Source organism: Brachyistius frenatus, unplaced genomic scaffold, assembly GCF_029030835.1.
Source record: "Brachyistius frenatus isolate BFR_SWC_R1_liver_20210118 unplaced genomic scaffold, ASM2903083v1 Contig_150, whole genome shotgun sequence".
NCBI classification, from domain to species: domain Eukaryota; kingdom Metazoa; phylum Chordata; class Actinopteri; family Embiotocidae; genus Brachyistius; species Brachyistius frenatus.
Window position 1 is genome coordinate 39,691 of NW_027210749.1, and position 25,310 is coordinate 65,000.

The following is a 25,310-nucleotide window of genomic DNA, read 5'->3' on the forward strand; positions in this document are numbered from 1 at the left end:
CCGGACTGAACATCAACATGAAACAAATAAAATCACTGACTTGAAGTCAGAGTTTACTCATGTGCAGGCAATAAAGTACATTAGTGCTAATCTTGAGTCAGTCACAATGAACCACGTAAGCCGAAGGTCGTTGGGAAGCCAAAAGACACGTTCCATGTCAGATTTCTGTCAGACTTATGATATTAGACGTATTCATTTATCTCCAAAAGTCAGAAATAAAGGTTTTAGGTCATTAGGTCACAAAATGTGCAGCATTTTTGAAGTACTTTTCTCAGACTTCAAGCATCCAGTATTTCCTTCATTCCCATTAGACTGTTTGCTACTGAAGCATCATGACAGTGTAAAGCCAGTAAGTAGCATAAAGGACATATTAAATATGATAAATGTTACGACTATAGTCGGGTTCTGTCGGAGGTTTTCCTTCCTGTTGTCTGGGAATGGGTGAATTGGTGGTTTTCTCTCTACAATATTGTCAGGTTCTGTTGTGGGACTTTACAGTGGTAAGTGCGTTGTGTTGTGATTTGGCTCTATATGAATAAAATTAAATTGAATTAAAGATTTTTTTACAGTAAGGCAGAAGCGTGCTGTAAAATATTATTAATACCGACTGAAACGACAACCAGAACTGTGAAGCTCCAGGTTTTATGAAACTGGAATTCATCTGTCATGCAGCTGTTTAACGACTGGCCTCTTTAGGTTCAGCGGTTTCGGGCGATGAGATGAATCGACCGCGGCGGGCTGTGCGTTTACTAGTCATTCACACAGAAAACAGAACTATGTAAAGACATGCGAGCGGGCTTTTGGTTGGGGCGCTGGTGGAGGTGCATTGCTTCAGGTACAGTAATAGATCCAGATTCAGATCCGAGTTTAAAGGCCTTAAGATTCACAGCGGTTTATGAGACCAGATTTTACTCATAGCAGCGACAACTTTGACCTTTTATCATGATGGCAAAGAAAACACTAGAAGCAGCGTTCATATTACATTTGTAAGTTTTGTGGCATGAAGTTGAGCCAAGTTCTACTTTTCTGCTGGACAATCCCTTTTTTTTCTTTTTTTTTACAGCAGCCCGAGGGTGAAATAATGGGGACGGCTAAGCTTTTAATGCGTCACTTATGTCTATTTAAACCCCACCTGAGGGTCCTTGCTAACTTCAATGGAGTTTTGACTGACATGGTCATCGGTCTATAATTGATTAACTTAGCTCGTGCTTTCATCTATGAATAAAGGAGATAAAATGAAGCTGGAGACGGGTCTTACACCGGTGGGGTCGGCTGGTGCTTGGCGGAGGCCGGGTGGTGGTGGTGGTGGTGGTGTAAGTGGTGGGCTGATCCCAGGGGAGGTAGCTGGCAGTGTGGTGAGCCTCGCGCAGCGGGCTCCTCCGCCCGTGGTGGAGGGCGTACTGGTCCGGAGGCAGCCAGTACTCGTACTCGATCCCCGGGTTTCTGTCCGTCGCCAGAACCTGCACACGATGAACACAACGTGGAAACATCTGGAATTGAGTTTGTGTGTTGAGTATCAATTTGTTATCGTTCACATAAAAGAAGCTCATTGTGGCTTGTTTTCGGTGGAGCTCAGCTATGTGGATAAATGTTACTTTTCATTTTGTGGGATGTTCCAAACAAAGTTTTTTGGCATAAATCTCAATTTAAGATCTTTAATATTTGGTATTTGATACTAACGTTCACCTACAAAATTTGTGAAAATCTGCACTTTGGACAGGCTACATGATCCAGAACTATTTTAAGCTTATCATCTCATCACATTAAGCCATCGGTATGATATGAATGTAAGTTTAATTGGAAGAATGTGACTATCATAATGTTATCAGCCAGAAAGAAGAAGAATCTCAGTGGTGTTACAGAGAGATGCTTCTTTTAGTTCCTAAAACAATCTTTGGTCAAGTTGAAAAGACGCAAACTCGACAACATGTTTTGGTCTTTCGTCAAGTTACTCACTAAATTAACGAACTCAATTGAAGGAGAGAGAAAATTCTTGAGCTTTTTCTATTTTACAAGCTTTCTGTGTCAAAACTCAAGAGTCGCTTGCACCAATGCACCAAAAAATATTTTTTGTAAAAGCAGAGGAGCATAAGAAAGAACACATTTGATTGGCTTCCTTTTAGCAGATGTGCGATCCATAAAGCTGTGCCTGGATTGGCCGGTTGACTTTGGGTCATCGCCATTTCATGGGAATAGCAAATAACTCTTGTAGAGTGATTATTTTGTGAACTACTGCTTCCAAATTCATGGATGAACTTTTGAATGCATCGATTTTTCTTTTTTCTTTAACAGAATTTTTTTCAGGACTGTTTCAGGTGTTCATCACCAATAATTTGTCCCAAGTACCATTGTAATCCAAAGGGTTCGGGTAAGAGCTACAACGGTAACTAAACTAAATGATGGACGAACAACAAGGCGATGCGGCTCAATTAACTGCACCCGACCTGCTTTTTCTGCACTTTAAAAAACGTTGTTGTCCCAATATTTGCATTTACCATAAAAAAATTTGGGCCAACCACACGGCTTGGGGTGCCGCTCCCACGAGAAGACCATGCTGTTATATTCATACTAACTCTGTAGGAGTCATCAGGTGAAACAAACAGTACGCTCTGGTCAGAGTTTTGGGTTTTTACAGCATCTCGTCACTTCAAGTTGCCGTTTGCCTGTTTGCAGATTTCGATGAAACGGGCGCCTGTTTACTAAAACGGTACCTTTTTAAGGGGTTCTTACCATCAGATGGAGGTCCTCCTGGGTGGGTCCCGGCACTTCGAAGCTCTCCCAGGTGTCTGCCGAGCGCCGGTACAGCAGCTTGGTCCCGGCGACGGTGTACTCGCCCGGAACGCTGATCTTCCAGTTGCCGTTAATCACAAACTGGGAATGTCCGTTCTGCAGCGCTGCGTGAAGGAAGGAAAAGAAAGAAAGGTTTGTTATTATTGAGTTTTGAAGAGTTAGTTCACGCTACATAGGGGCACCAGACAGGGATGCCCAATCTCTCCCTTGCTTTTTTTTTTAAATCTTCATTGAACCACTGGCTTGTTCCATCACGACAAAATCATAAAATAAAAAGGAATTTACGCAGCAAAATTCGTCTATATGCCGATGATATCTCACTTTATCTCAAAAGGTCCACAAAAATCACTGCAGGAATGAATCGATCTTATCAACACTTTCCAAAACACGTCTTTTTAAATCTTATAATCTAATTAATAACAGATTATTTTCAAATGGGCTGCCAGAAAACTAATAAGGAGCGACTTTAACTAACAACATCGAAATAACTTTTAGTGACTGAGAATTTTATGAGACCAGTTGAATGGGAGTCTATGGAGCCAGAGGGCTTTACGGAGCCGACCCCTAGTGGCACCCGGTGGTATTGCAGCTTAGGGCACTTCTGCATCGGCCTCATTTTTCAGAGCCGGAAGCTACAAACACTTTTATATACACTCTATGCTCATATCCCATTTTTTTTTACTGGAAAATATTCAAATACTTCTCACGACAAAAGTGGTACTAGTTCCCTCTGCATATCGGAGGGTCAGGTCGAGGTAAAGGCGGGATATCAGGAGCAGAAACATGCCAGCTGGCTATATATGGCAGCTGCTTCTCCTCAGCGCAGGCAGAGGGATTTTTCCATGACACGAGATGGAAACAAGTACCTTCACCTGCCTCGCCCCAGCGGTCAGATAGAGCCTTTTACGAGCGTCCCTTTTTTTCAAAACCACAGTGTGTGCCATTTCGAGGTGGGGGGGGCTGGCTTTATATTGGTCTCATAAACGAGGATGAGAATAGATGTCCTTGGTTATTATGTTGCCTGGAAAACACAGAGTGAGTCCAAAAAAAGACAGATGGGGACCGTGGAGAGACCCTTGTGTCTCCGGGGGGAGAAGAAGAAGTACCAAACTTCCTCTAGGTAAAGTTGAAACTGTGTGTGTGTGTGTGTGTGTGTGTGTGTGTGTGTGTGTGTGTGTGTGTGTGTGTGTGTGTGTGTGTGTGTGTGTGTGTGTGTGACAGGCGTAACGTTACCTAGATAATTCCTGCTGTTATCGGTGACTCGGATGTGAGTGGCTCCAGCTGGTATCATGGCCACTTCGTTGTATCCAAAAGGCCCGCCGCCTGGCAAGCAGACACGGTCGGTTAGAAGCTCGGTTTGAATGCTAGTTTTTACCCCAAAATGTAACTACTTCGCATGATTAAAGGACACGAGTGCTGCTCTGAGGAACAGCTTTTCAAAACAAAATAAAAACGAAGCTAATAAAAACAAAAGAACAGAAGACACAGATGGCTTTTAAAGTTGTTGGTTTTCAGTCTAAATGAAGCTTAAAATTAAAAAGTTGGTGAAACAAGAATCCTTAAAGAATGTGTCTGAATTTAAATTCCACCGTCAATTTACCAGCCACAGGGCTTTTACTGTGAAACTAAGGTTTTTAATTTGAAACAAACACAGGAAGTTGCAGCATTTGGCTGACCAATGGTGTAACTACATACTCACTCGCTATTCGAGATATCATTCAATAAAACATGCAACACATAGTGAGCAATTAGAGTTCTTAATAAATTCTTTAAAAAAACATACATCAGTGCATCATTTTATTTTATTACAATTACGGTTCAGTGTTTTGAGACGTTTCACTAACTTCACTTAAAGAACAGTTTGCTTTGTTTTGTACAATGAACTTTAATAATCAGGGTTCATCTTTGAACAGTAAACAGGATCTATCATCAGTCTGAAAGTGATCCATTATTCAGAAAAGTAAAACAAAATCTGGATTATGAATCAGAGACAATTTGTTGTTTTGAGGGAATCGACCGGCAGGTTCGTGTTGTCTGTCGTTATGAAACCGATCAGAATCTGTGACGTCGGTAACGTCTCGGCGTAATGAAACGGTTACGTCTCGGCGTGATGAAACGGTTTTGCGCAAAGAGAGACGACATGTGAGACGTCGTCATGGTGATATTTCACTCGGGAGCCGAAAGCAGAAAGGGAAGAAGCAGCGACGGCTCTGCGGATGTCCCGCCGCTCTGCTCGGGAGGAAGTCCATCCATCATGGCCTCTGCAGGGAGCGCCTTCACCACCCCCCTCCCCCCACCACCACCACACACACACACACACCTCCTCCACCCGCTCCCCCTCAGAGAGAAACTATGCATCTGCTGGGTCAACGCAGCTGCAAGGAGGAGAAGGAAAAACCTCCCAAGGCTGCAGTGGTCGCCCAAACAAAGCGCCCATTATCAGCCTGTTTGCTTCCTGCACGGAGCCGTGAGGAAGCCGCCGTTATAGAGTCCAAGTTTCACAGCAGAGGTGTCGAAGTAAAGATCACAATCCAGCGCTCGGTTGGTGGAGGCCAACGCACGATCTAAAACACGCTTTTATTCCATCTTGATCGCTTCAAATTCAATTTGTCATCCCTGCCTGCAGTGACGGATGACGTTGTCTTCACAGGACTGAACACGTTTCCTCTCTGGGTTTTTAATAAAGTCATCAATTGCTTTTTTTAAAATTTTTTATTAGCAGCTTCATTTGTGATCGATGCTCATGATTCATTCAACGGTCTGATTGGCTACCAGCCGACTAATAACTTTTCCTTAAGGGAGCTTAAGCAAAAGCTGCAAAAAAAATAATCACAATGCAGTCAACAGAGTCAATAGAGATCAAAGAAATGTAACTATATCCTCGTCTCCATCACTTCCTGCTTGTTAATACTTGCCCAGCAGGTAGCTTCCTGTTTGCAGACATTGTGTAAATAGAAATTAACCTATGACCTCCAAACACACAGAATATAGGAGGAAATCCGAAACCGAGATTCCAAGGAAGTCAAAAATAATGAAGGCAACAAGTTTTAAAGTCTGCTTCCCATGTTTGAACCATTTATAGTCATCAATTCATCAACAGAAAACGTCTCTGACTGAACTGTAACATTTAGAGTGACTTCAGTCAGAACTGAAGAAGAAGGAGTTATAATATTGATTTGATTTTTTTATATAGTCGATGGAGCATAATGTTACCGTACTGGGGAACACTGAAACTATTGGAGCAGCTTTAACCAATCAGTGGGCACCGAAACAGGACGAAACTGATGGTTATCTTGATGGTTAAATTGACGGTTATCATACCGTGCACAAGTGCTCATTACCGGTATTGAAAAAAAAAAAAATGCAACGACCGGACACGCTCGCCTGCACGCTGCGACTCTTCTTCCACTCGACTTGCCTGTCAGACTCAGCAGTGGGCGCCACAAATACAAAATACAGCAGAGACAACAAAACTGACAATATCACCAGCTGCACCTTCAAAAAAAAAAATCAAACCCGTGTGGGATAACTTGTACCGATACCGTGAGAGTTTATGAGACGGTCATCACACTTTCATGTTCATGTTTTGGATCTCTATGCTGCCCTTTTCTCTCTCTGCTCTCCTCTCACCCCCAACCGCTCGAGGCAGAGGGTCCGCCCACCTCCGAGCCTGGTTCTGTTGGAGGTTTCTTCTGTTAAAAGAGAGTTTTTCCTTCTGTTGGAGGTTTCTTCTGATAAAAAAGAGTTTTTCCTTCTGTTGGAGGTTTCTTCTGTTAAAAGAGAGTTTTTCCTTCTGTTGGAGGTTTCTTCTGATAAAAGAGAGTTTTTCCTTCTGTTGGAGGTTTCTTCTGTTAAAAGAGAGTTTTTCCTTCTGTTGTAGGTTTTTTCTGATAAAAAAGAGTTTTTCCTTCTGTTGGAGGTTTCTTCTGTTAAAAGAGTTTTTCCTTCTGTTGGAGGTTTCTTCTGTTAAAAGAGAGTTTTTCCTTCTGTTGGAGGTTTCTTCTGTTAAAAGAGTTTTTCCTTCTGTTGGAGGTTTCTTCTTTTAAAAGAGAGTTTTTCCTTCTGTTGGAGGTTTCTTCTGTTAAAAGAGAGTTTTTCCTTCAGTTGGAGGTTTCTTCATGTTAAAAGAGAGTTTTTCCGTCTGTTGGAGGTTTCTTCTGTTAAAAAAGAGTTTTTCCTTCTGTTGGAGGTTTCTTCTGATAAAAAAGTTTTTCCTTCAGTTGGAGGTTTCTTCATGTTAAAAGAGAGTTTTTCCTTCTGTTGGAGGTTTCTTCTGTTAAAAAAGAGTTTTTCCTTCTGTTGGAGGTTTCTTCATTTTAAAAGAGAGTTTTTCCTTGTTATTTTCTCCCTTAAAGAGGAGTTTTTCCCTCCTACCTTATGTGGGAATTGTTGAATTGTTGTGTTTCTCTGTATAATATTGTAAAGTTCTGCTGTAAGGACTTTAATGTGTTAAGTGCCATGAAATAACTTGGGTTGTGATTTGCCGCTTCATAAATAAAATTGAATTGAATTGAATACTGTTGAAACCCTACCCGTGCATGTTGATGTGTCTGTTTGTCTCTATGACCTGAACGCTACATGTTTATATTGGTTTCTATAAGTTTCTGCAGCACAAGCAGCTTCTCCACCAGACTGCTGAAAGTCATCCTTTCTCTCCGATATGATAAATCCACTGAACCAAAGTGAAAGTTCTGCTGGCTGCGTGCCCTCAGACCTCCAGATTTGCCTCTGAGCTGCCGGCGAAGGTAGAAAATGTCTTGGTGGCACGGAGCCAGAACGGCCCGAAGAACTTTGTGTTCTTCCTGAAAACCTTAACAACTGTAATTTTGGACCTGTTGTTAGCTGAAGTTCCTGCTGGAGGGCAGCCAAACACCATTGTTTGCCAAAAGCTGTTCCCATGGTTAATGTTCACGTTTTATCAGAGAACAATAAGGTATTGACTGAACTTCGGTGACTAATAACACTTGGACGGGAGGACTGGAATTATCCTCACATCAGTGTTGGTCTGAAACTGCTGCTACTCAATCACCGTGGAGATAATGTGATGTGTGTGTGTGTGTGTGTGTGTGTGTGTGTGTGTGTGTGTGTGTGTGTGTGTGTGTGTGTGTGTGTGTGTGTGTGTGTGTGTGTGTGTGTGTGTGTGTATCCTACCTGCCTCCAGACCGTTGCTCTGGTACACACTCTTGTGGTGCAGGCAGGTGGTGTTGTGTCCTCCGCACACCATGCAGGCGTCCTCCTGAGCCTTCGATCCCAAGATGGAGTCACAGCCGGGCGTCTGGACGACACATAAACACACACACACACACACACACACACACACACACACACACACACACACACACACACACACACACACACACACACACACACACACACACACACACACACAGTCGTTTAGGGACTGACAGTTTGCCTCTGCTAAAATCATACATTGTATATAACAGTGTTCGTAGCGTCCGGATCAGAAAAATGGTTCCGATCCAGAAGTGTCTTCAGCTGCAATACCACCGAGTGCCACTAGAGGTCGGCTCCAAAAAGCCTCCGGCTCCATAGACTCCCATTCAACTTCACTTATCAAATCCAAAGTGAATAAAATGTGTCCATCAGTTATCTCGGTGTTGTTAGCTAAAGTCACTCCTTCTTATTAGTTTTCTGGAGGTCCATCTGAAAATAATCCCTCATTCATTAGAAAAGAAGATTCAAGAAGACCTGTTTTTGGGGGCGTGTCTGCTTGATTGACAGGCCTGTGGTGCAGTCAGGTTACAGCTATCGGTATACAGTATATACTATACAATTACGTTGACGAAGCCTTTCATTGAAAATCAGGTTTCTAATGAGATGGAGTCAGATCCACTGCTGGCTCCTCCCCCCAGCTCATCCAAATATGGTCACTTCCTGCTCCAAATCGACCAAAATCAGCCAAAATCGGAACTCGAGGTTTTATAACGGCTGTTCACAAACATCGACTTGTTGTTTGATTAAAACTTGTTTCTCTGCCGGCGTGTTGAGAAGCAGCAACCCTCCTGTTTCACACATTTTCTGCTGAGACGCTTCTAACCTTTCTTTTTGCCACACAGTCACATTCAACTGCTTCCAGTTCCTCGACTCAATTCTCAGTTTCTGTCCTCCTCGTGTTTACTTCTCCGTCACCCCCCCCCCCCCTCCACACCACCACCACCACCACCACCCTTCTTTTACAAACATTGACCCTCGGGGGGGCTTCATGAAGCCAGAGAGATGTCTTTGTAAACGTTAAAAAACGGCAAAGCAAAGAGCACGGCGGACGAGCCGGATGGTTTACGCTGTGTGGAGATTCTGGTCTTCATCTCCGTCTGCAGAGCGAGTCAATCAAAAGGGGGAGGGAGAGGGAGGAAGGGTGATGGGGCGGGGGGGAGTTCCCAGGCAAAGAAAACCAACAATCTAGGGAACCTATAATCATATCCCCCCTCCCTCCCTCCCTCCCTCCCTCCCTCTTGAGACCCTTTAAAAAAACAAACCACAACACTCCAAGCATCTGTGTGCACAACAGGAAATGAATCCTCTGTGACAAGGTAGCAGAGTGCACGAGGGCCCCGCCGAGGGAGGGGCCGCCGCCGCCGTCGAGGGAAGGGGCCGCCGTCGAGGGAGGGGCCGCCGCCGCCGTCGAGGGAGGGGGCCCGCCGAGGGAGGGGGCCGCCGTCGAGGGAAGGGGCCGCCGTCGAGGGAAGGGGCCGCCGTCAAGGGAGGGGCCACCGCCGAGGGAGGGGCCGCCGCCGGCCGGCCAAACACCACAAAACACTCATACACGCAATCAAAATCATCCACGTTTTAAAGTGTAGAAACATTCTGCTACCGATTCTTTCAATTTAAATTATGATCGTCTATTTAATGATTTAAGTCCTCGTTGTAACGACTGAAATATCCGACATTTCTCTGGAGGTTCAACATGAAATTTCGGAGGGAAAATCTTCACGACTTCCGCATAGCGCCACCATGAGGTGGACATCTTTTTGGTTTTTCAGTAAAATCTCTTAACAATTAATTGATTGGATAAATTTTTTTTTTTAAATGCTGACATTTGCCTTCAGATTTTAAATTGAGTCTCTTCACTCTCAGGTGTGCTGCGTTCGAATGTCGTCGTATTCACCGCGTACGACCAGAAGAGTCCGTATGAACGGCGCCCTCTTGTGGGACTCACGACGTCGGACCTCTACATTTTCTACAAGCCTTGAGTTCACGAGTTGTGACGTTGTTTGATGACGTTTACGGAAAGGTCGGAGGTCACGGAAGTTCATGTTTGGTTGCATGTTAAGCTAATATGTTGTACTTTTAGAGTTCGTCTTCATAACTTAGATAATAACCTACGTCTGAGGATAATGTTGATCTCCTCTTTTCCCTCATTAACGTCAGTGCCCTGTTAGCTTGCTAAAATTTTAGCCTCCGCGGCCTCTAGACGCCGTCTATGTTGCCGTTGCCTAGCAACAGTGTTTTGCATGCTAACAGGCTAAACTACAATAGTGAACCTGGTAAATAATATTTCTGGCAAACATCAGAATATTTGTGAGCCTGTTTGGTGAGCTGATATTATCATTTAGCAGCTTGGTCCGTCCATTTTTTTTTTTTCTTCACCATTATCTCACCATTTTATAGCTTTTCAGGGGAAAATAAAAAGGATTTTATAATTACAAAACTGAAAAACTTCAGCCTAATTTTGCAACGATAATAAAATAAACACTACAAAATGAGCTGTGAAGGAGCGCATCTACATCTGCTGCACACACACAGACGCACACCATCCACACCAGCCATGTGTTCTGCAGCCGTGATCTCGGTGTGACCTGCAGGCCTCCACGCAGCTGCAGGCTGCATCTGCTTCCTGTTTCAGGCCCTGCGCCGCGCTGACCGAGTCTACGGCCCATAAATCTACTTATTTACACTACGCGCCACATGTGAGCATGTACACACACACACACATATATATATATATATATATATATATAGACATATGTAAACACAGACATACAGTAATAATTTGTCAGCTGTGTATAAATAGTTTGGACTACGAGTGAGATTTACATACTACAGACGCGTGTTTACGCTGAAACCCGAAAGGATGCATATTCGTTCTTTCGTCGCCCCCCCCCCCCCCCTCCCCCACCCGCCTCGGAGAGGTGAGCGGGGGACACCAGACCGGGATGTGTGCGAATGTGTGCTCAGCAGAGCTGTAATGCTAACTGAAGGCTGCAGTCCACATTGATGAGTGCACTGTGGCCCTAACGCACAGCATGGAGTTCACTTCTCCAGAGAGCTCCAGTCAGAGCGGTCAACATCACTTATACCTCAGAGAGAGAGAGAGAGAGAAGTCCAGCTTCTTTTTCTCAAGTCGACTTCACATCGGTGGAGCTGCCGGCCGGGAGGAGTTACGACGGACGTCAGCTGTTTCCAGAACTACAGGTTCTGTTTGTTTTCTCCGGGGTGACTGACAGTTGGAGTTTAAAACGGACGCAAACCTCTCCTCGTATTAAAGAAATGAGCACGAAGTATTAACGGCAGCGTTAGAAGGAGTTTCTACTTCACGGGAACGTTAAAACATTCAGCAGATTAAAATCACTTTAGCGGCGGGTTTTTTTAACACCTGAAAGTCCCGAAAGGTTTGTGTTTTTGTTGCATTTCGTACATTTGATCCCGTTCGTTTTGGTTTCACGATGCAACTTTGGGAGCGCAAAAAAATAACTTTGCTTAAAAAGTGACGTCGCTGTACTTCACTTTGATCGGTTTGTTCGCGGCGCGCATCTAATTTATTCGGCCGCCTTTTCCGTTTCAACAAAAGAGGGTAAAAGTTTACAGTTGTCTCAACTGTCAGTTGTACTTTACCCAGTTAGAATAGTTTCAGACTGTCATTTAGGATTTAAATGAGGAATTACATGGCCCACAGTGAGACACGCAGAGATCAGAGGACACAAAAATCACACTCTGAAATGTATTCGTAAAGTAAGTGATGAACAGTTTCGTTTTCTATGATATTTTTCTGAAATGTATTCAGAAAAAAAGCACACGCTGTTGAATTTAAGCTGTTAGGAAATGTGTTTGTTGAGTATTTGATTTGTTACCGTTCACATAAAAGAAGCTTATTCAGCTGGTTTAAGGAGTTGTTGTTTTTTAGCCTCTTTCACATCATTGTTTTTGGGTTTTATGGCAAACTTATTGTGTAGTTCGCTCTCATCAAACCTCCAGCCAGATGTTTCCAGAAGCTCTGCGGTCAACAAAAAACAGCAACATCTGCCACCGACGGAGCCTCACGAGTTTTCTCAGCAGTCCAAGGACCCTCGAGTGATTGTGCAAGTCGAGCGCGTCGGCCGCGACCGCTTCAGAGCAAAAGTAGGTGACGCGTCAGGATTCGACCAAATGAAGGAACGCAGCGTGTGCAGAAAACACCGACGCACTCACCAGACAGCGTCCGTTGACGCACACCGACCCCGGCTCCTCGCTGCAGGCTGTGCCGTCGAGCACTCGGCCGAAGTTGTAGTAGAAGTTGTGACCCAAGGCCAGACAGCTGAGTTCACAGGGGTCGGAGCCTGGCGGGGAAGAGCTTCGGTCAGTTGGCTCGTTACGTTATTATGGGAAGAGAATCAGGGAGGGAAGGCGACTGAGAAAAATAACTCTTTCCCAGAGAGAAAAGTCAGTACACAGGTGGGAAGAAAAAACCCTGAGAGCCACGGCAGAATAATAAGTTTACCACATGGCTGCCAAAAACACCCTGAAGTTATGATGCATCACTTTTATCTGCTATTTTGTCTTTAATCACTTGGTGGTTGTTGTTTTTTCAGCATTTTATTTATTGATTTTTAAAACGTTGTTTTACTTTTTTTTTTTTTTAAACTTATCGTTCTGCTTGTTTGTTGTTCTGATTAGTGTTATTAATGGTTATTAATTAGTGGCAATTCAAGTTTATGTGATCGAAAATTTTTGAATGAGCTTATTAAAGTTAAGAAATCAAGTTGAAGGCAAGCAGTTTTCTTTTTTCATTTTCTTCCTTTTCCTCGTATCTCCAAACGACACGTCGTACGTACGAGGACGTGATTCGTCTCACTGACCTCCGTGAAACGTGGTCCACCTGAAGGAGTTTCCAGCCACCAGCGGTCTGTCGTTGAAGGCGGCACACTGCATCTCCCGGAAATCCTCCGAGCCAGAGGCACACTCCTGAGAGCAAACACATAAACACTTTGAAGAGGTTGTATAAGGTCATCGTACAAATTTTCTAGAGGATTAACCTGCACTTAAACACATTCAATGTGTCTTATCCAAACTCTTGAGTTTACCCAGCTCACAATTCTGACTGTAAAAACAGTCTTAAAAGTAGAATTACCAACCAAACAAGTCCCAGTTTGCATCTACATCTGTTCACACTCTTATAATACATGTGGTGAAAACTATGAAGGAATTTGTCCAATAAATCAGTTGTTGCCATGACAATGGACGATGCTTCAAATCCAGATGTTTCTGCAAAAACATTTAAAGGAGTTCAATAATGACAAGAAAAGTGTTTTGCAGAACATTACGATGATGTAATAGTGAAGATGACCTTTGACCTCTTCGTGTATAAAATGTTTTCACTACATCGCTTCATCTTATTCGACGTTTTTGTACAATTTAGTTATAATTACTTGATCAATTCCTGAGTTACAACAACAAACACGTTGAAGAAATTCCCTCGAGCTGAGATCGCATGCGCAAAAATGGGACGGACATGAAATGACAGTGACCTTTGACCTCCAAAATTGAATCAGTTCATCTTTGAGTCCCGGTGAACGTTGGTGCCAAATTTGAAGAAATTCCCTCGAGGTGTTTCTGAGATATCACGAGAACGGCGACAGACAACCTGAAAACACTTTCATGCCACTTTTACGGTTTTCTCTTATTTTGAAAACCCTAAATGTGACTGATTTTTTTTTTTCTATCTCCACAGTGCGACGAGTACACGCGCAGAAACATCACTGCTGTATCACGAAAGCACTTTAAAGTGAGAAGACGAGGATCTGCGTCGGACTTACAAACTGCCGTCAAACTTTTCCTTAAAACACGCTGCGACACATCGCTGTGTTTTTCCCCGAATCAATATTTCGTTTTGACACAATGGTTGTAATATGTCAGTGAAATTCCAGATCACACCCCGAGAGCTGTGAGCTGAAAACACGCCCGCGTGATCGACTCGCGGAGCAAACACGGGCCATTGTTCTGAACTGTGCACTGAAAGTCCGCGTTTCATCCGGTGTGAAAACAGTCGTGCTGAAATGACCTTGGTGTTGCAGATCTTGTATTGTCTGGGATCTCCTGCACACGGTCCGCCAACCGGGTTCCTGGGACACCGGGGGGGAAAAGAGATTTAAATACAGCAGGACACAGCTTTAATATTCAGTCAGAAAGTATGTAATATCCAGGCTTCTCAGAATTACAAAATATTTGGCAGAATTTTTTCATTTATTCAAATGTGACTTTAAAATTGTTTGATTGTTCAGGTGGACCGTTGCATGTAAATCTGTGTGTATGTTTCTATGGACAAAAGAATTAGGAAAATCAATGAATGTATTTGTATTTAACTTCACGAGAGAGTCTGATTCACAGCAGATTTCAAAGTCCTCTTATACAAAATCAAATTACTGATAAAAAAAATAAATATCTGCTGCTCTTTGAAAGACCACAGTGTTATTCAGAATTTATTTTTACAACCCTGAAGTTGATTTTGGAATACAAATGGTCAGATTCCTTCATTTTAATAATTAATTTTAATTAAATTATTTTTTTAATTCGTAAACCTTAGACATCTTAATTTTCATTAAATAGTGAAACAATACTGAAATCATCAATTTGAGGGTCAAGTAAAAAACAAAAACAACAACAACTTAACAGTTCAGTAAAATGTATACTATTAGTATTTATCTTGTTAAATATGATATTTTCAAGGCCTATTTAAAATATGTTCACTTAAATTATTTCAAATATAGCACTTTAAATGTATTTCTTGTTTCTCTGAAAAAATAATGCAGACACGGACAACACGCATATAAGTTAGAGTTGTTTTTTTTATTCTACTAATTCAAAATGCTGTTTTACCTGGTGATGCAGGTGCGTGTCCGCATAGAGGCTCCGCCCCCACAGCTGCGTGAGCAGACGGACCAGCCGCTCCACGTCGCCCACTCGTTTCTGAAGTGCAGCTGCCGTCGTGCACGCGCCGGACGCCCCGACGAGGCCTCGCTGCAAGGACCCCACGCAGAAATCCAAGAGGCCTGAAGCCGTCGGAGGGAGAAAGACGATCAATTTAATGCTGAACAAACTCAAACTCTTTGTCGCAAAGTGACGCGAGAAAAGAGACGAGAACGAAGCGGTGGATCTGACTCGATCTGATTGGAAACCCGGCGATACTACGTCCCGCCCCCCGACAGCCGTGACCTGACTGCACCACAGGCCTGTCAATCAAACAGGCACGCCCCCAGAAATGCCGCTTTTTGAGGCCTAATAACTGATTAATGACGGGAATATTTTCAGATGGACCGCCAGAAAACTAAAAATAAGTTAATTAGAGGAATTAGATGAGCATGAAGTTATTGTAGCGATAATTTAAAGCTAAATTAAGAAAAAAAGTTGGCAATTGCTTGAATTTGAAGTTACTTTCCAAACTGTCCTTTTAAAAAAAAAAAAGTAAGTTAATTCAAATCAAAAGTTAAAATGATTGTATTTGCATGTTGATGCAAATGTCTGCAGTATTAACACATTTTATTATCTGCACTAGTAACACCTGACTTTCTGTTTTATTTCTCTTTATACTGTATTTTTCGGGGATAGACCGCCACTCTGGGGTCGAGTCAACAGGAAACTAGTGAACATTAAAACCTGCAGAGAAAACAGGACTCTGTTCTGTGGTCGGTCGGCGACGTCCTGCATGTTCGGCTGTCAGCAGCTCAGAGAAACACAGAGAGAGCACAGGATGATGGGATATCATCTGTGGAAGAAAAAAGAAAAAGAAAAAGTGTGGTGGGAGGAGTTTAGTGATGTGTGACTCTCATTGAACTCGCTGTATTTTTAGCCAAGAATCCAAAATGAGGCAGATCAATATTGATAGATAGAAGGTGTGAAAACAACAGAAGAGTACGTGAGGCTGCCGGGTCGGGATCATCGGAGTCCAACAATAAAAAGTGATTAAGAGAAATCTGAATGGCGCTCCTCAAACACATTCCAGAGTTTCTCCAGAGGACTGGAGCTGGCAGCGTTCCCACACACACACACACACACACACACACACACACACACACACACACACACACACACACACACACACACACACACACACACACACACACACACACACACACACTTTTAACTCTTTACACACACATTTTAACAACTTCTTCTGCTGACTGTCTGTCAGGAAGGTTCTGGAGTCTTCAAGGGAATCGACGAGAATTGTGACTCGAAGCCAGATGTGAATAAAGAGCGAAAAAAAAAAAGTAAGAATTTAAACTCATGACAAGAAGTCGGTCGTTATAAAATTAAGCTGTGCAGTAAAAAAAAACAACCTTGTTCAAACCATAATGACGTCACCCGTGGGTTTGTGAACAGCCCTTATGGAGCCTTGAGCTCGGATTTTTGTCCGGCGCCATCTTTGCTAGTTCGGAGCAGGAAGTGACCATATTTGGACGAGCTGGGGGGGAGAGTAGTTTGCGGTCAATCTAACTCGATCTGATTAGAAACCTGACGATACTACGTCCCGCCCACCGATAGCTGTAAACTGACTGCACCAGAGGCCTGTCAATCAAACAGACACGCCCCCCAAAAACAGGTCTTTTTGAGGCTTGATTTCTAATTAATGAGGGATTATTTTCAGAAAACTAATGAGAAAGAACGACTTCAGCTAACAACACCGAGATAACTGCTGGAGACCTTTTATTGACTGAGAATTTCATGAGAGAAGTTGAATGGAAGTCTATGGAGTTATTACGTTTTTTTTTGAGCCGACCTCTAGTGGCCCTCGGTGGTATTGCAGCTTAAAGCACTTCTGCATCGGCCTCATTTTTCAGACCCAGAAGCTACGAACACTTTTACATACGGTTTATGGTAAAAACCTACAAAACCAAGGTCATTTTGTATATATGTCAAATATGTCTAAATAAATGCTGGTAAAACATCGACAATATTTCCATTCCAGAGTTTGCATCCCAAGTTAAGAAATATAAATTTAGTCAAACAGAAAAAAGGTGTTTGATACTTCGTAAAGCGGTCGTGTTTGAGTATTTCTACCAGTAAAAACATCACATTGATTTAATGAAGAGTTGGAACCAGCTGATGCTGTCAGACAGTGAAATACGAGTTGATTTAAACCACATAAAACTACTAGAGGGGAGAAACCGGATGTTAAATGAGTTTAAGACAACAGCGCTCCTTGTATGTGGCGGGTTGCCTGGTGTAATATCTGCACACCGACGTGCTTTTGATCGCTGCTGTCCATAAATCTCCGCGATAAAAAGGCCCACATTTAAAACAACAACAACAACAACAACAACCTCAAAACAAACCCGTACGTTTAACGACTGACACTTTTATTGAGGTTTTTGTAGTCACAGCGAGGGGAGACCGAGACCGCCTGAGACTCCTTGACTTTGTGACTCACGGAGCAGAAATGGCCTCACACACACACACACACACACACACACACACACACACACACACACACACACACACACACACACACACACACACACACACACACACACTCTGAGCTAACCTGCGCTACGACTCTCCGTCATTTTTCCGTGGCGGGGTCACCTGAGGTTGCCCTCATTAGTGTTACCGCCGGTCAAATTAGCGTTGATAACAGTTGGAGATGGGGGTGGGCCGGCTTTCTAGATTAATGAAAGCGACCTTTGACCTTTACATTGCGCCCCCCCCCCCTCCCAGTCGTCTTTACCTGACACGCTGCTACTGACAGAAACCACGTTACATCTGGTCCCTTTGTGAGTTTCACCTTGATGTCTGTGTTCAGTTCAGTTTAGTTTTATTTATTACATCTTAATATGTTGTGTGTTAGCAGGATAAATCAAAGAAATCTGACGACAGATCCAAATAAAATGTGTAGTTTGTAAACTGAATGAGATCAAATGTGTAGTTTGTAAACCGAATGAGATCAAATGTGTAGTTTATAAACTAAATGAGATCAAATGTGTAGTTTGTAAACCGAATGAGATCAAATGTGTAGTTTATAAACTAAATGAGATCAAATGTGTAGTTTGTAAACTGAATGAGATCAAATGTGTCGTTTGTAAACTAAATGAGATCAAATGTGTCGTTTGTAAACTAAATGAGATCAAATGTGTAGTTTGTGAACTACACATTTTAATACGTGAATCAGAGTTATCTTGAAATCACAAGTTAATGATTTTATTATCCTGAGAAAAGTTCCCACGAGACCAAAGAAAAGTCACCACCATATAAAAGTGATACGATGACACTTGTACTCGGAGACGAAAGAGAACAACAGCCGTGCTTTGACAGCTCTGAGTTTAATATTTGGTATTTCTTGATCTATTTGGGCACATGTTGACAACAGACCCATAATCGGTTGCAGCTGCAACACATGACGGAGAGCAGAAGATGTTCCAGCGACCTAAAACACGGACTGTTTTTTTTTTTCTAACCACAGAAAATAATAAATGGGGGGGAGGGAGGGGGGGGAAACCAGCTAACAACAAGACAAACAGCGATGAAAGATGAGCACAGAAAAGACCGAGGGGGACGCCGGTTAACGGGTGCGCCGCCATGACCGAGACCAAAAATACCGCCTGAAGACAAACCACGCTGCAAAAACAATCCAATCAGCACACGAGCAGACCTCAGCGACCAGACAACGAGCCGTGATTGGCTTATTATCGAAATGAGCTGGATTTTTCTCGTTGGGAACCTGATAGCGGGGTTTTTTCCTTCCACACAAATGAACCTTAATCACAACATTTAACTCTGTCAGATGTAAGAAAGAGAAGACGTAAAGGCGGGAGGAAGTGGGCCGGCTGTGGGAAATGGCCTTGGGCGCTGGCAGGTTAGGACTACAAGGCTCTGTGTGTAAACACAGCGTGGTGCCACTTGTTGAAACACTGATCCAGCTATTAGCTTTATATATTTGCACAGCTTAACGCAGAGGTCAGCTGAACTCCTAAAAAAAAAATTAAAAAAAAATACATGTACAATTAAAGGATTTCTGTGACGGGAAAATATTTGCGTTTACAATCGCATATGATCAAAGATGTCTAATAAAGATGTTCTTTAAAGCTCTATTATTAATATACAACTCTGCTTTTAAAAAAAAAAGTTGGGACGCCGTGTAAAATGTAATTAAAAACCAAATGCAATGATTTGCAAATCACATACACATATATCAAATGTTAAAACTGAGGAATTGTATTGTTTTATGTAAGATATATGCTTATTTTGCACTCAATGGACCCACGTACCATCACTGATGCTGGCTTTTGGAATGTGCACTGATAACAAGCTGGATGGTCCCTCTTCTCTTTAGCATGGAGGATGCGGCGTCCATGATTTTCAAAAAGAATACAAAGTTTTGACCCGTCAGACCACAGGACCATTTCCCACTTCACCTCAGCTCATGTTAAATGAGCTCGGAAGGCGGCGGCGTTTCCGGATCATGTTTATACACGTTTTTTTTTCTTTGCATGGTCGAGTTTTAACCTGCATTTTCAGAAGTGTTCCTGAGCCCAAGCAGTGATTTCCGCTACAGATTTGTGGCTGTTTTTAATGCAGTGCTGCCTCAGAGTCCAAAGATCACCACCATCCAATATTGATTTCCAATATTTTCAACCTTGTCTCTTGCGTACAGAGACTTCGGGAACATCCGTCTTAATTGTTGCACTATTTGCCCGCGTAGTCTTTCACAGAGCGATGAACCTCTCAGCTGACAGACTCCGCCTCCCTGGGATGCTCTTTTTGTACCCAATCATGTTACTGATCTGTTTACAAGTAACCTAATTAGTTGTGAGAATTTCAGTGTGTTGTTGACCCTGTTCCAACAACGTGTTGCTGGCATCAAATTAAAAAATGAGCACATATTATTCATAAAACAATAAAATTCCTCAGTTTCAACATTTGATATCTTGTCTTCGGTTTACACGATTTGCAAACCATCGCATTCTGTTTTTTACATTTTACACTGCGTTTCTTTGGAAACGTGGTTGTATTTCTATAAACAACAAACACATATTAACAATGTGGCTTTTTCAATGACAACTAACAGAAAAATCATCAATCGTGCCTCGCCGCAGAGCGGTTTTTTTTCTTTTAGCCTCTTTCAGCTTGCTGTTTTGGTTCGGCGACCTCCACCGTACAACGACCTGCCCGGCACCAAAAACCCTCTCTCACAGCAACGAAGTTAGACACTCAGGAAAACTGACTGTTAAAGCAAGTGTTGGCAGGAGAGCAAATGTTTGGCTTTGATTGATCAGGTGGAAAGAAATCCGACTTGACTTGGATGCTGAATGTTGCTGTGAGTCTTACAGGATGTGTAAACGGGCCACAGTTTGCCAACACAGTACAATAATACGCTGACGAAACAAATACCGGTGTAGGTGTAGTTTTAAAATGAATGGAAACAGCTGTGTTTAGGCTGCGACGGGGTAATTAAAGCGCTCCCACTTCACAGGGTTACGTCATTGTTAAAAGGAGCCGTGGGTGTGACGAGCCGTTCGGGAGGGGAGGAGGGGGGGGAGTTATAGTAGGAGGCGTCTGAGCGGGAGGCCGTGAGGCGACTTGTGTTGATGCGGGCGGGTCGGACTTACGCTCTGTGGGGAGGACGGACAGACGGGAGCGACCAGCAGCAGGACAAAGGTCAGGGCCCGGCGCAGAGTCGGCTTCCTGGAGACACGGAGCGAAACAAACACCATCAGTCAGCTGGTGACATCACCCTCGTCCTCTCACACACACACACACACACACACACACACACACACACACACACACACACACACACACACACACACACACACACACACACACACACACAGACACGCGAACGCAACAAAAGCACAAGGGGTAAAAGACGTCGTCGGAGGTGTTTGAGCAGAAGGACGGGGAGGGGGGGGAGGGGGGGACAAAAGAGCGAAGAGAAAGAAAAACTTCGGCTGACACTTCAAACAGCAGAGATCTTTAGGTCGTTGATAATATCCACAAATAAGCTGACGCGCCGCTGCGAACCCCCGCGGGCAGGAGCCAAGGTCAGGAATGCCCCCCCATCCAGGGAGTAGCATTAATTCCACCCCCCTCCACCGCCCGGTCGCCCCCCCACAGTGTCTTATTAACTCCCACACAACCTGAGAGCGATGGACCGCCCGAACCGGACTCCCCCCCCCTCCCCCACCTCCTTCATCAACCCCCCAGTTGACCCCCGTTACATAAAGAGACGTGAGATGAACCAGCGTCGCCCGCTGTGTTTCCGTTAAGCCTTTTCACTTAATAATCTGAATTAGAGATCCATCGAGAAACCGTCTCCGGTCTCCTTCGAACCCGGTTTAGTTTTACTTTTCTAATCACAAATCACTTTCTCAATTTATCGATTACTCATACGCCCGAACCGACGCGTTCAGACGTCTTGTTTGGTCTGAATATCCAAAGATGTTTAAGTTTCCCATCGAGCCGAACCTCACCAGAGGACGACGACGGTTGTCGGAGTTAAAAACGACCGATGTTGACCTCTAGTGGCCAAAAACAAAAGCCATCGTTGTCTTATTTTAACTTTCGTAACATAACTTACGTGAGAATTGTACTTAATTTAACCCAAAACGTGATCTTTTCGTAAAAACCTAGCCATCTGTATATTTATACACGGGGCACGAAAACACGTTGATTTCTGGATAAAAATAATTAAAGCTGCAGATATGTTGGTGCATTCAAATGCTGCGGTTATTTCCGGCAGTGTGCGGTTTGAGACAACACTGCACTGCTGAAATTCATTTTAGCGTCCTGAACTGTAAAGAGTACTTCATATTAATGTACTAAAGGAAGTACACCATTCAGAAAACTGCCGGAGACTCTCCACGACGCTGGTTTCTGCAATATAATTTCTAAAACCCCCCCAAAAAAAATTCTAACCTAAAACTCCCGATAGCATCAAAATAAAATATTCTGGGTGTTTTTAGACAACTTTACACACATTTCAAGACATGTTTAGCATCTACGGAAACTTTGGGACGTCCAGTCGTAGTTAAAATAAGGCTCTGAGAGTTTGAGCGCGTCACGACCGACCCGCCGGCGGGGCAGCGTGAAGAGGTGAAATATGACCTCAAGTTAAAGTCACTGAATTAGTAGTTTCAGCTCTTTGAGCCACTTCGGAGGTGCTGGCGGATAAGATCTCCGCGAGACGTCTGACTCGTCGAAGCTTTTTCTTCTGAGAAGCTGCCGTGAGTTTGGGGAAAACCCCTCTTCTCCGATTTGCTTCCCGGCACCGGCAAAGTGTGTCATACGTCTGAGGGTCGGGGCCGTGAACACAGAGCCGATCCGAAAGCTTTCGGGAGTTTTATTTTTTTGTTCTTGCGTTTGGCTCGGCCCCAGGTCAGTAGTTGCCCCGTCCAATTAAAGGATAGACATCTCGCTCACAGTCGGCTGAGCAGCCCTTCCCTTCAGAGCCCTCGGCTCCCGTCCCGGCCTTACATGGGGGAATTCTTATCGGAAGGAACAAAGAAGAAGGTCGCGCTGACCGAAAGAGGCGAGGAGAACATAAGTCATGACCTGACGACGAGAGGCTCCTCCCATCGTCACCACGCTCGTTTGTTTTGCAGGTCTGATTTCTTTAACTTCAAATCGTGCATCTTCACATTTTAAGCATTCCAGGTTTTCTCGCTAGATCAACATCACCAGCTGAACATTTGTGATTTTGCCACGGACCTGAAACTAGAGCAGAGAATCATCAGATTTTGGGTCAAATTTTGGGGGAACAAAACATCTAACAGGTGTTCCTGAGCCCATGCAGTGATTTCCACTACGGAATCATGTCTGTTTTTTTTTTTTATAGCAGAGTCGCCTGAGCGCCCAGAAAAACATCCGATTTTCAGTCAAACTCTGGAAATCGTCAACAAGACACTTCAGAAAGTCTAACGGCGATGAAGCGATGAGGGTTTTCTGAGTGACGTTCAACGTTTCAAGAGGGGGCGGAGCTTCACTGTCCGAGACCCGAAGAAGGCCTGTCAGGTCAGGACACAGCAGGTGGGTTTTTCTTTGACGTTGTGTAACCGTGAATTCATTCCCCCAGAGTCAGACTGTCAACACCGAGTTCTACCGGGACCTTCTGAGGCGTCTGAGGGGGAAAAAACATTCACCTGAACTGTGGCGCCATGGCAACAAGGTTCTCCAACACGACGATACGCAAGCTCACAGCATCTCGACAACCGGCGAGTTTCTAGCCTAGAAAAACACGACCATCGTTCCCTAACCTCTCGACTCAGCAGATTTGGTTCCCTGTGACAAGGAAGTCACAGGGAACCAAACCTCCAAATAAATTGGACACTAAATTTGAAGTTTCTCTGCTCGAGTTTCAGGTGCATGCTTTGAGCACGTTCACGCGCAACAGGAACAGTCTGTGAACTTTTTTGATCCACTCTCATAGTCCTGAATGGATTAAAAAAAACAAAAAAACAAAAACTTTTTTTTACAGGAGATAAACACGTCATATGACAAACACTGATGTGTTTGTTCTTGTCTTTAGATTCATTTATTATTAATTGTAAATTATCCATTGGTCAACTTCTTTATTGTAATGGGGAAGAAATACGAATTACCGCCATCTGCTGCTTCAAAGCAGCTAAAATCACCTTATTTTTGCTTTAAAAAATATGGATCTGAGAACTTCTTCTAAAAGATGAAACTCTTCCTGGGTTTTTTTTTTTTTTTTGTGGGGTGGGGGGGGTAGATTTCATAAATAACTGAATTGCGCCTGTCGAGGATTTAAATCTCCAAAGAAGGAGGGATTTCTTTCGCTTTCACTTGATCTTTGAGCTCCAGTTTTTTGCAACATAAAAAGACGGCAGCTCTGGTGGCTGACTGGTCCCCCCCCCCCACTCCCCCCTCCGGCCCCCCCTCGCTGCAGGGGTCGGCCCGCCTCCTCCTGCTCTCATTAAGACTATAGCAGCACATTAGTGCATAGCTGCGGGGCAGGGAGAGGGAAATGGCTTTAATCAACACGAGACTCGTTGTTTATTTTCGCCGAGAAAAAAAAAAAAGGACGAGGAGAAAAGAAACCGGCGGCCGCCCGACAAAAACACCACGACACGACCGCGAGCATCAAACAAATAAAACAGGAAGAAACTTAAAGCATCACGCTGGCTGGTACGTTTAAAGGATAAAAGGTCAAAATTGACTTTAAATGAGAGTAATTTTAGCTCATTAAATGTGTTTGAAATTGAAATAATTGGACTCAGTGATGCTCAAAGCTCTACGAACTCTAAACTGTTCTCCAACAGGACCTGCAGATTGTCATGTTCATTGTTTACGTTTGGAGTTTGAGTTTTTGACTTTCAGCATATTACTCGGATGATAATTCTCGCGTTGCAGCTTCTCAAATAAGATCGCTTTCTATTTTATATCAATTTAATTGTAAGGATTTTAGTGGAAAATAAAAATCAGAAAATATCACTTCCAATTCTGGAAAATTGTGATGAAGATTTTTTTTTCAACCATTTTATGACATTTGGCGGATGAAACGGTTAATCTCACAAAATATAATGATCAGATTAAACAATAATTTCACAATGATAATTCATTATTGAACACAGATATTAAAACAACATTGATTTGCTTTTTTTTTTCCCTTAATAACTGGTTTTAATCGACTTTTTTTTTCAACTTAAAGTCCCAAAAGGTGTTTTTGGTTTTGTGTTGATCGGCATCATTTCATTGCTAACCTGATGAATCGATCACCAGTAAACTATTTTCATAATCAACTGTTTTAATTGAGTCATTTTTAGAGCAAAAAAGGGGAAAAGTCAGTCTCTCAAATAGTGAATATTCTCCATTAGCTTCTGTATCACGGCGTATTTTATGTGGATTTACTGACAGTATGAAGCAACACTAATTAAACACAAAGAACAAATAAACAAATGAAATCTGAGTAAATTCACCTTGAAGTGAAATATTTGTCAGTTTCTCGTCTTTTTTCTCCTCTCTGTTCGTCTTCTTTTTTTATTTTTTATTCTGGCTTTTGAAGAACTACATGAGAATGTAAATTGGTTTTGTGTCGATCTGTAACACTTAAACGATATTGATACTGAAACTATTTTCATATCCAATTGTTTTGATTGGGCAATTTTTTAAAGCAAAAAAAATTCTAAAAAATCCGCCTCTGAAATGGTGAATATTCTCCGTTAACTTCCGTGTCACAGCGGATTATACGCCGATGTACCGACAGCACGAAGCAACGCGACTCACGAACATCAGTTAAACACATCAACTCTGTTTTTTTTTAACAACTGCAGCTACGAAAACGCAAACCGAAC

The 25,310-nt window shown here is 43.1% G+C and overlaps 1 protein-coding gene across 3 annotated transcripts in view; it reads right to left on the reverse strand.

The window, feature by feature from the left end:
* The window catches only part of adamtsl5 (ADAMTS like 5), a 37,773-nt gene that overhangs the window by 6,217 nt on the left and 6,246 nt on the right, over nucleotides 1-25,310 (reverse strand). The window contains exons 1-10 of one of the 3 annotated variants that reach the window (XM_069715982.1): nucleotides 20,607-20,674; nucleotides 15,658-15,766; nucleotides 14,881-15,053; nucleotides 14,066-14,126; nucleotides 12,864-12,969; nucleotides 12,217-12,344; nucleotides 7,942-8,065; nucleotides 4,024-4,113; nucleotides 2,731-2,894; nucleotides 1,259-1,460 (exon numbers count right to left, since the gene is read on the reverse strand). In XM_069715982.1, coding sequence (XP_069572083.1) covers nucleotides 1,259-1,460; nucleotides 2,731-2,894; nucleotides 4,024-4,113; nucleotides 7,942-8,065; nucleotides 12,217-12,344; nucleotides 12,864-12,969; nucleotides 14,066-14,126; nucleotides 14,881-15,053; nucleotides 15,658-15,708 — 1,099 coding nt within the window. In that variant the 5' untranslated portion in view covers nucleotides 15,709-15,766; nucleotides 20,607-20,674. Of the gene's footprint in view, nucleotides 1-1,258; nucleotides 1,461-2,730; nucleotides 2,895-4,023; nucleotides 4,114-7,941; nucleotides 8,066-12,216; nucleotides 12,345-12,863; nucleotides 12,970-14,065; nucleotides 14,127-14,880; nucleotides 15,054-15,657; nucleotides 15,767-20,606; nucleotides 20,712-25,310 lie in introns of those variants that run through there. The other 2 variants (XM_069715981.1, XM_069715980.1) reach the window with 2 other exon arrangements.